Source organism: Heptranchias perlo, chromosome 26 (assembly GCF_035084215.1).
Source record: "Heptranchias perlo isolate sHepPer1 chromosome 26, sHepPer1.hap1, whole genome shotgun sequence".
NCBI lineage: Eukaryota > Metazoa > Chordata > Chondrichthyes > Hexanchiformes > Hexanchidae > Heptranchias > Heptranchias perlo.
In genome coordinates, this window is record NC_090350.1 from 19,142,394 (window position 1) to 19,153,589 (window position 11,196).

The 11,196-nt window shown below is 42.4% G+C and overlaps 1 protein-coding gene across 2 annotated transcripts in view; it reads left to right on the forward strand.

Annotated features, from left to right (window-relative positions):
- The window catches only part of LOC137342530 (transmembrane protein 35B-like), a 51,404-nt gene extending 41,033 nt beyond the window's left edge, over positions 1 to 10,371 (forward strand). The window contains exon 3 of one of the 2 annotated variants that reach the window (XM_068006466.1): positions 6,896 to 10,371. In XM_068006466.1, the coding sequence (XP_067862567.1) occupies positions 6,896 to 7,026 (131 nt within the window). In that variant the 3' untranslated portion in view covers positions 7,027 to 10,371. Of the gene's footprint in view, positions 1 to 890; positions 2,568 to 6,895 lie in introns of those variants that run through there. The other variant, XM_068006467.1, reaches the window with a different exon arrangement.
- Positions 10,372 to 11,196: the final 825 nt, after the last annotated feature.

An 11,196-nucleotide genomic window follows, 5' to 3' on the forward strand; every position in this document is an offset into this window, starting at 1 on the left:
GTTTCAGTAGAGTGTAGGATGGTCATTATCAGACAAAAGACTCTTCTGTTTAAACTCCATTAAAAGAAAACAATTTTTGTGAATTTTTTTCTTCTTCCAGCACCAACATTTATCGAAACTTAGATTGAAAAGGCTGCTCACAATATCCACAATGGCTGATGTTAATCATTCCCTATCAAATAACCTTTTACTGTGTCGACAAAGTGCTGATGACTAATTAATTAACCCTTGCAATTGGACATGGCTACCTGTCTGGATTAGTACAGAACCATGCACACCAGGAAGGTCCCGTGTTCAGTTTGTGCTAAAACCTAACTTTTCAAAGGTGTTTGGGTCTGATACCCAACTGTGAAGCTGTGTTGAAGGTGCTACATGAGTGTAAGTTGTTTTGCTGTTGTTAGCTTATCTCAGCCAGGTGGTATTTGACCTCAGTATATGGACTATAGGGGAAAATATCAGCCAGGGTTCCCACCCCTGATTGCTATCCAGTGAATCTTAACCGAAGAGTGCACATGTTGAACATCAGCTGATGATGCAACTGGGCGTTGCTGGGTTGTCCTTTATGGTCGTGTAGTCTGCCAACACTTACGGTCTAGTCTTAGGCACGAAGAATGAGTGAGGTAATGAGAAAATTGTTAGGCCTGTGGACCATACTCCAGCATGAGTCAGCACCTTCAGAATAGAATGAAAGAAAATTGTCAAAGAAAATGATGAAAGTTGTTTTGGACATTGGAGTTTTCTTTAGCGAGTGACCATCCCTTTAAAAAGTCCATCTAAATGGTTTCTGTCTTTAAAGTTTGGAGTTGCTGTTTGCTGTTCAGGGGAAAGCTGTAAACTTTGTAAAAGGTAGATAGCAGTGTATTTAACTGTCTTTGTTTATGACTCCGCAGGTGAGATCTATTCCCTCCTGACGATGAAGGAACCTCTTTACCTGTGCACACCAGCTGCCGTCTGCCTTGGCTTACTGCTGCTGCTCATCTATGTATGGGGAAGAGACAGTGAGAAACAGAAGGAAGAGTAACCAACACTCTCCTCAGTTCCAGGCGCTAGGGACCAGTTTGGATCATGCTTAGTGTCCGAATATTTTAAAAGTAAAAGTAAAATATGGAGGTCAGCTGGGAATAAGCAGGTGGAAATGATAAATACTATCTAAATAGATAAATACTATCTATCGAATATTAAACATAGCCATGAAGAGCTAAAGAGCTTGCTTGTAGTCTGTATGATGGGGGTGGGGTGCGGGAGGGTGGTTCTGGAAGAATGAGGGATGCTCAGCTGTAAAATATCTAAGTTTACAGTTTGACTGACAGGATTGAAATCACCAGATGAAGGCACCTCTGTATCTTTCCAGCTTTCAGTAGGTATACTATTTAGTTTTTGTGAAACATTTGCAAAATAATTTTCTGTGAATTTTCTAATGTGGGGTGATCTTGGTAAGAATATAGAAACTGGGGACAACCGTGCTGTGGCTCAGTTGGTAGCAGTCTCACCTTTGAGTTAGTTGAAGGTTATGAGTTCAAGTCCTACTCCAGAGACTTGAGCACAAAATCTAGGCTGACACTCCAGTGCAGTACTGAGGGAGTGCTGCAGTGTCAGTAGGTGACATCTTTTGGATGAGATGTAAAACTGAGGTGCCACAGGTGGATGTAAAAGATCCCATGGCACTGTTTCAAAGAAGCGAAGGGGAGTTCTCTTCAGTATCCTAGCCAATATTTATCCCTCAACCAACATCACTAAAATAGATTCTCAGGTCATTATCACATTGCAGTTGGTGAGACTTTGCACAAATTGGCTGCTGTGTTTCCTACATTACTGCAGTGATTACACTTCAAAAAGTACTTCATTGCCTGTAAAGCATTTTGGGATGTCCTAAGGCTGTGATAGGCACTATATAAATGCAAGTCTTTCCTTTTTTTTTGTGTTGATATGGTATTGCATTCATCAAAGATTATATGGCCAGTCTGATAGAGAAACAGTACAAAGTTTCACATTTGGAAGTGTTAACGGCAGAAAGCATATCATATAGTTTGCTGTATGTTCCTTACCTTTTGAAATTAGAAGTATGTTAACCTGTGATGAAAAATCCTCGGGAGTTGTGGATTGAAAGTGTATTTCATTGCAAACATCCAACTTTATGCAGCGGATGGGATTGTAAATGATGTTAATTCCAACACAGTTGTAGTAATGGTGATGGTTCATGTGTTAAAAGCATAGTATGCTTTTAGTGTTTTACTGTTTAGAGTTCATTATTACTGAGTTTTCATTGTCTTACTGATGTTCCTGGCACTTTGAGCCAAGTTTTTAGCACTTGTTTATTTTTTGCTAAGAGATAGAATACTTCATTAAAGTTCAAATATTCTCATTTTAAAAGGGAAGCAGCACTTCTCTTTCTTCCTTGGTGTGTTTTACTGATCCATGCACTGACTTCTTAAGTTTAGTCTCTCATCATCTGGTCCTGCACCTCAGTTGTATTCTTAGTTCTGTAAAACCCTCTACCTGCTGCATGCTGCGCTTACTGTATCATTTTGCATTTTGAGAATCAAATAAAAAGATTGTTTTAAAAAAAAGAGATACAATGTAAACCTCTGAATGGAATTAATTGTCATCTAAATTTAAATGATCCTGTTCTGAATGGACCTTTTGGCCATCCCTTATTGTTGCCTTGAATTCTATAAATCTGTTGGATTGTACTTTTACTTAGTCTAAGAGTGTCTTTGGTAGTCATCTATTAGAAGAATGCCCTAGAGAAAGGTGCATTCTAGAAAGGGTTTTCAACAAGGTTTCTGTATTAGTGAGAAATCCATCAGCAATGTGTGATGTAGTGACAGTCATATTTTAGAGATGGTTCCTGTACTGGAGGGGAAATCAATAACGGTGCTGGTAATCACAGAGTGCTCTAGTGACTGACTGCTGTACTTGGGAAGAACAGCCCCTACACTCCAGACGAACGGGAAGTGGGTGTCTCCTCCATTGTGCTGTGGGCCAGGTAACCTTAGAACTTATCCATCCGTGTCCCCTTTTATTTGAATATCACGGGGCTGACCAGCGCAAAAGTGGAATTTCTAGCAAGTTTTTGGAACTGGGAGCTGGATTCTTAAACACGTCTGATTAATGCTGGTAATCACTGATTCTGGCCGGTGTCAGCTGTGGCTCAGGTGGTAGCACTCGCGCCTCTGAGTTAGAAGGTTGTGGGTTCACAATCGCCCTCTAGAGACTTGAGCACAAAATCTAGACTGACACTCCAGTGCAGTACTGAGGAAATGATGTACTGTCTGAGGCCCCATCTGCCCTCTCAGTTGTATGTGGAAAATCCCATGGTACTATTCAAAGAAGAGCAGGGGAATTCTCCCTGTTGCCCTGGCCAATATTTATCCCTCAGCCAACATCACTAAAACAAATGATCTGGTCATTATGACTTTGCTGTTTGTGGGACCTTGCTGTGCGCAAATTGGCTACCATGTTTCCTACATTATAACAGTGACTTCACTTTAAAAAAGTACTTCAATGCAATAAAGCGTTTTGGGATGTCCTGAGGTTGTGAAAGGCGCTATATAAATGCAAGTCTTTTTGAAAATGCAGTGGTTTTGGTTTTGGTTTTAGCTGCCTTTGTGGTGTTCCTCTTGTAGTTAGGTGTAATAATTGTTGTAATGAATGGCAACATAAGGTCCCAAAAAATCATCAATTTAAAAAAAATACTTTTAGGATATTTAAGCCCTGTGACATCCATAATTTTTATTTCATTTCAGGAGAACTCTTGAAAATAACACCTGAAGAAGAAATAGTGGCAAAAGGGAGCAAAATTCAGTTTAGTTTTGAAGTTTTTTTTTTAAAGGGAAGTTAAAGGGACAGGTTATTCTCATGAACTGCTACATAAGCTTGATGCCATGGCCGAGACTAGAGCTGGTACATAGAAACCATCAGCACAACCCCATCTGTCGTATGAGGAGAGATTGGGTCGACTCGGCCTGTATTCACTCGAGTTTAGAAGAATGAGAGGGGATCTCATTGAAACATAAAATTCTGACAGGGCTAGACAGACTGGATGCAGGGAGACTGTTTCCCCTGGCTGGGGGGTCCAGAACGAGGGGTCACAGTCTCAGGATACGGGGTAGGACATTTAGGATTGAGATGAGAAATTTCTTCACTCAGAGGGTGGTGAACCTGTGGAATTCTCTACCACAGAAGGCTGTGGAGGCCAAGTCACTGAATATATTTAAGAAGGAGCTAGATAGATTTCTAGACACAAAAGGCATCAAGAGGTATGGGGAGAGAGCAGGAATATGGTATTGAGATAGAAGATCAGCCATGATCATATTGAATGGCGGAGCAGGCTTGAAGGGCTGAATGCCCTACTCCTGCTCCTATTTTCTATGTTTCTATCTCAGGCTATTATAGTAGACAGCATTTCTGATGTGGCTGGGGCTGGTGTAGATCACACAGGTTTTGTCTTGTGGATTTCTGTTTTCTTTTTGGTGGTTTGATCATCTCCCTTTTGCGAAGTCTCCCCAGCCAAGAGGGCAGCCTGGATTAATGCCATCAGGCTTCTGCTAGTTCTGCAAACTTTCGAGGAGAAGTCACCGGAACGTGGTAAGGAGCCGGTACCTTGACTGATTTCCAACCTCCCAGCCCAGGAACATTGAGGTCAGTTGCAGTGCTTCCACTGCCATCCCAGCTGAGATAAGCTAACTCATCACAAACCAGGGATTGGAAATTTGGCTCTTCCTGTTTGTGTAGCTCAGTACCACACTGGATGGGCAGTTGGACCATCAGGAGAGCCGTGCCTGCAGATTTTTTTAACTTTGTTTTCTCCCCGAGGAAAGCGTATCAACAATTTACAATTTTAAATCAGTGTTTGTTTGGTCGCTGCTTATGTGAACTCTGCCCCTAATCCATGTGCTCCAACTCACTGAACTTTTGTGAAAAATACAGAGGCAGGGCAATGATCTGGCTTGCATCTGCATTTTTCACAAAAGATCAGTGTTTTGTGAGTTGGAGCAAGTGATGGGCAGAGTTCTCATAAGCAGAATTCTTAACAGGCCCTTAATTTAAGTGGAGTAAATAATTAATAGGTGCTCCCAAAATTGGTCACAAGATCGATAGAGATGAGGCACTTAATCCCATCACAGCTCATCCATCAGGAAAAATCTACAGTTCACACCTCCAAATTTGCCTTAAATGACTTCTGGTTTTTACTTTTACTGTCCTAGCTAAAGTCCATTGCATGTGTTTGGTGACTCTATATGAAGCCTTCCTGATCTAGGCCTTTTGCTAGTTTGAACTTGTGGCCTATTTCTTGCTGTCAAGGTAGCCTTCCTGATTTACTTGTCCTAAACTAACTAATATTGTGTATACCTCAGTAGTTTCAAGGCTAAAGAGTCCAAGTATCTCCAGTCTTTTTTCATGATTCAGTTTCCCAGTACTAGCACCAGAATTTGCCGCCAGTTCCATGTGTAACTCCAGAGGACAAGGGGTGGAAAATTCTTTGGGAATTCCCTGTCTACCCACTCTCCCCTGCCATTTCCAGTCATTTTGGGCTGGAAGTGACAGAATACATCTGCCCAAACGTGTGAGCGTATTCAAAGGGAATGCATTCCTGGTATCCAGCGTTGCTATGGTGTGTGAAAGTGGCATTTAAATTTTAAAGGCCCAGTAGGGAGTTGAATCAAAAGTGGGGACCATCCTACAATTAAAAAAAGTTATACTCCTCTTCAGAGGAGGCAGCTGGCCCCGATACGTTGCGACAGACTTCCTGTGGTGATTTTCCTCTCTCCCTGAGGTGGGCTTCCTGACGGAAACAGGAACCCTATGAGGAACCTGCTGACATTATTTAAATAACCCTGACTCCAGATAATTGGCCAGGTAGGGATGGCCCAATGGGGTGGGTGGAACTCTAGTCCTGCTGAAGATCCACCAGGATTCTGCCCAAGCTGAAAATCCCAGACCGTTCTGCTCCACCTCCAGGGCGTGAATGTCCCTCCTGTGTATCATTGACCAAACCAAACACGGCATTTAACATATAGTCTGACCAGACCACTTATTCATTTCAGCACAACAGCCTCCAATGTATACTCTACTGCGCATGTCTTGTCTTTGGGACTCTCCAGACTCTGTGTTTCAGGAACAAGAACTACTTGGAATGAAAAGGATGCCATTTTTCAAATATTTTTTTAAGCCAACGCCACCTTCAAAGACATAAAATTTTTTAATGTAAAAGCAAATTTGAAAGAATAGTTAATTCTACACATCAGGAAGGTCCCCATATTCAGTCTCTGCTAAAACCTACCTTTTTAAAGGTGCTGTGGGCTATCTCCCCTAATTCCTCCTTACTCATGTTTGGGTTTGATACCCAACTGTGAAGCTGTGTTGAAGGTGCTACATGAGTGTAAGTTGCTTTGCTGTTGTTAGCTTATCTCAGCCAGGTGGTATTTGACTTAATATCTGGACCAAAGGAGAAAATATCAGCCAGGGTTCCCACCCCCGATCGCTATCCAGTGAATCTTAACGGAAGAGTGCACATGTTGAACATCAGCTGATGATGCAATTGGGCATTGCTGGGTTGTCCTTCATGGTCATGTAGACAGCCAACACTTACGGTCTAGTCTTCGGCATGAAGAATGAGTGAGATAATGAGAAAGTTGTTAGGCCTGTGGACCATACTCCAGCATGAGTCAGTACCTTCAGAATAGAATGAAAGGAAATTATAAAAACAAAATGATGAAAGTTGTTTTGGACGTTGGAGTTTTCCTTCAACGAGTGACCATCCCTTGAAATAGTCCATCTAAATGGTTTCTGTCTTTAAAGCCAGGAGTTGCTGTTTGCTGTTCAGGGGAAAGCTATGAACTTTGTAAAAGGTAGGTAGTAGTGTATTTAACTGTTTTTGTTTATGACTCCGCAGGTGCCATCTATTCCCTCCTGATGCTGAAGGAACCTCTTTACATGTGTACACCAGCTGCCGTCTGCCTTGGCTTACTGCTGCTGCTCCTCTATGTCCAAGGAAGAGACCGAAAGAAACAGAAGGCAGAGTAACCAGCACTCTCCTCAGTTCCAGGCGCTGGGGACCAGTTTGGATCATGCTTGATGCTAAAAGCAAAAGTAAAAGGAAAATATGTACCACATGGCAATCGAAGGGGATTAATACAGTGCCTTGATCTAAATTCAGGAGGTCGGCTGGGACTAAGCAGGTGGAAATGAAGGAATGCTATCTATCAAATAATAAACATAATCATGAAGAGTTAAACAGCTTGCGTGTAGGGTGTTGGGGGGGGGGTGGGGTGGTGTCTGGAAGAGGAAGGGACATTCGGCTGTAGAATATCCAAATTTACAGTTTGACTGACAGGACTGAAATCACCAGATGAAGGCACCTCTGGCCTACACTATATCTTTCCAGCTTTCAGTAGGTATACAATTTAGTTTTTATGAATCATTTGCAAAAGAATTTTCTGTGAATTTTCTAATGTGGGGTGATCTCGGTAACAATTTGGAACCTGGTAACAACCAAAAGTATTTCTAAATATTCTTGGATTATGGTCTATTTTTGATTTTAGTCTTTTGTGTTGAAATGCTATTGCATTCATCAAACAGTTTATACGGCCAGTCTGACAGTACGGAATTAGTACAAAGTTTCACATTTACAATTGTTAATGGGGGAAAATATCATGTAGCTTGCAGTATGTTCTTCACCCTATGAAATTTGAAACATGTTAACCTGTGATGAAACATTTTTGGGAGGTGCGGAGGGGGATTGAATGTGTATTTCAATGCAAACATCCCACTTTGTGCAGGGGGTGGGATTGTAAATGGTGTTAATTCCAACACAATTGTAGTAATGGTGATGGTTCATGTGTTAAAACCGTAGCATCCTTTTTGTGTTACAATTCATAGAGTTCAATTTTACTGAGTTTTCATTGTCTTACTGATGTTCCTGGCACTTTAAGCCAAGTTTCTAGCCCTTTTTTTTTGCTAAGAGATAGGGGGTAGAGTTTCTGTTTTGGGCGCAATCGGGGAATTGCGCCCAAAATGCGCTTGAAATTGCGCTGGTTAGGATACAGTTCAAGTTTCCGCTAAAACACATTTGCATAATCACAAACGTAAAATCTTCCATGAACCAGTGTAATCGGACAGCGTAATAGAATGTAATTGTTTCTTTTTTCTCTTTCCATTAAAAATATTCCTTGCTATATACCACCCCATCTCCAACCTCCCTTTTCTCTCCAAAGTCTTTGAACGTGTTGCCGCCTCCCAAATTCGTGCCCATCTTTCCCGTAACTCCATGTTTGAACCCCTCCAATCAGGTTTCCGCCCCTGCCACAGCACTGAAGTGGCCCTTATCAAAGTCACAGTTGACATCCTATGTGACTGTGACCGTGGTAAACTATTCCTCCTCATCCTTCTCGACCTATCTGCAGCCTTTGACACAGTTGACCACACCAAATCCTCCAACGTCTCTCCTCCGTTGTCCAACTGGGTGGGCTGCTCTCGCCTGGTTCCATTCTTATCTATCCAGTTGTAACCAGAGAATCATCTGCAAAGGCTTCTCTTCCCACTTCTGCACCGTTACCTCTGGAGTTCCCCAAGGATCTATCTTTGGCCACCTCCTATTTCTCATCTACATGCTGTCCCTCGGCGACATCATCCGAAAATACATTAGGTTCTACATGTACGCTGATGACACCCAGCTCTACCTCACCAATACCTCTCTCGACCCCTCCACTGCCTCTGATTTGCAATGCTGCTTGTCCAACATCCAGTACTGGATGAGCAGAAATTTCCTCCAACTAAATATTGGAAAGAGCAAAGCCATTGTCTTCGATCCCGGCCACAAACTCCGTTCCCAAGTCACCGACTCCATTAAAGCCACTGTCTGAAGCTGAAACAGTCTGTTTGCAGCCGTGGTATCCTATTTGTCCCTGAGATGAGCTTCCAATCCTGTATCCGCTCCATCACCAAGACCGCCTACTTCCACCTCCATAACATCGCCTGTCTCCGCCCCTGCCTCAGCTCATCTGCTGCTGAAACCCTCATCCATGCCTTTATTACCTCTAGACTTGACTATTCCAATGCTCTGGCTTCCCATCTTCCACCCTCCATAAACGTAAGCTCATCCAAAACTCTGCTGCCCGTACCCTAACTTGCACCAAGTCCCGTTCACCCATCACCCCTATGCTCGCTGACCGACATTGGCTCCCGGTCCTCGATATTAAAATTCTCATCCTTGTTTTCAAATCCCTCCATGACCTCACCCCTCCTTATCTCTGTAATCTCCCCCAACCCTACAGCCCTCTGAGATCTTTGCGCTCCTCCAATTCTGGCCTTTTGTGCATCCCCAATTTTAATTGCTCCATCATTGCTGGCCGAGCCTTCAGCTGCCTAGGCCCTAAGCTCTGGAATTCCCTCCCTAAACCTCTCTGCCTCCTTACCTTTCTTCCTTAAAGACGCTCCTTAAAACCTTCCTCTTTGACCAAGCTTTTGTTCACCTGTCCTAATATCTCCTTTTGTGACTCGGTGTCAAATTCAGTCTGATAATGCTCCTGTGAAACACCTTGGGATGTTTTACTGCATTAAAGGCGCTCTATAAATGCACATTGTTGGTATTGTTGTTGATGTATTTAAGAGTGGTAACCTGGTGCAGTTTTATTAATACTGGGTTTAATAATGGGTTAAATAAAATGGGTTTATCAGCAAAAATAAGTATTTTTAATAAGATTGTAAAGTCCTCCACCTGTGAGTAACTTAATTTAAAATCACTGAAAATGACTTAAAAAAAAAAGCTATACTTGAACCATTTAACAGTTTCATTGGTGTACACTAGTCAGTTTCTTAGTAAATTAAACAGTTTTTGACGTGAAATACTTTTAAGACGTGCCTACTAGTGCCTGTGCGCTAGGAAAATGAGCGCAATTTGAAGAACATTCCCGAACCAGTACAATCGTGGAATCTCGCAGTTTCGATCTGGGCTTGTGGCCAGTTTTGTGGGCGGGGTCTGATTCAAGTGAACTGAATTTTAAACCAGCGTAAATGATCGCAGAAAACACGAGCGTAAGTGGTTTTGGGCGTAACTCACGTTTAAAATTCCCCGATCTTTTACGCTGGTTCGGCCAATTCCGCTGGGATTGCGCTGATATTACCGGCATAAACAAGCAGAAACTCAACCCCAGAATACTTTGTTAATGTTCAAATATTCTCATTTTACCTTTCTACCTTGGTGTGTTTTACTGATCCGTACACTGACTTCTTAAGTTTAGTCTCTCATCATCTGGTCCTTTACCTCAGTTGTATTCTTAGTTCTGTAAACCCTCTACCTGCTGCATGCTGTGCTTACTGTATCATTTTGCATTTGGAGAATCAAATAAAAAGATTGTTTTAAAGAAGAAATACATTGTTAACCTCTGAATAGAGTTAATTCCCATCTAAATTAAAATGACTCTGTTCTAAATGGTCCTTTTGGCCACTCTTAATTGTGACTTTGAATTTTATAAAACTGTTGGATTGTACTTAGTCTAAGACTATCTACATTAGAAGAATGCCCGAGAGAAGGGTGCATTCTAGAAAGGATTATTTACATAGTTTCTGTATTAGTGAGAAATCCATCAGCAATGTGTGTTGTTGTGATGGTCATATTTTAGAGATGGTTCCTGTACTGGAGGGGAAACCAATAACGGTCCAGATAATCATAAAGGGCTCTAGTGACTGACTGCTGTACTTGGGAAGAGCGGCCCCTACACTCCAGATGAACGGGAAGTGGGTGTCTCCTCCATTGTGCTGTGGGCCAGGTAATCTTAGCACTTAACCATCCTTGTCCCATTTCAGGAGGAGGACATATGGAGTAGAAATTCCAGCTGGCCCCGAAATATTGCGACAGACTTCCTGTGGTGATTTTCCTCTCTCCCTGAGGTGGGCTTCCCGACGATAACAGGAACCCTACCAGGAATCTGCTGACATTATTTAAATGACTCTGACCTCAGATAATTGGCCAGGGTCGGGATGGTCCACTGGGGTGGGCGGAACTCTGGCCCCACCGAAGATCCACCAGGATTCTGCCCAAGCTGAAAATCCCAGACTATTCTGCTCAGCCTCCAGAGAGTGAATGTTCCTCTTGTGTATCATTGACCAAACCAAACACGGCACCTAAGATATAGTCAGACCAGAACACGTATTCATTTCAGCGCAACATCCTCTAATTTATACCCTACTGTGCAT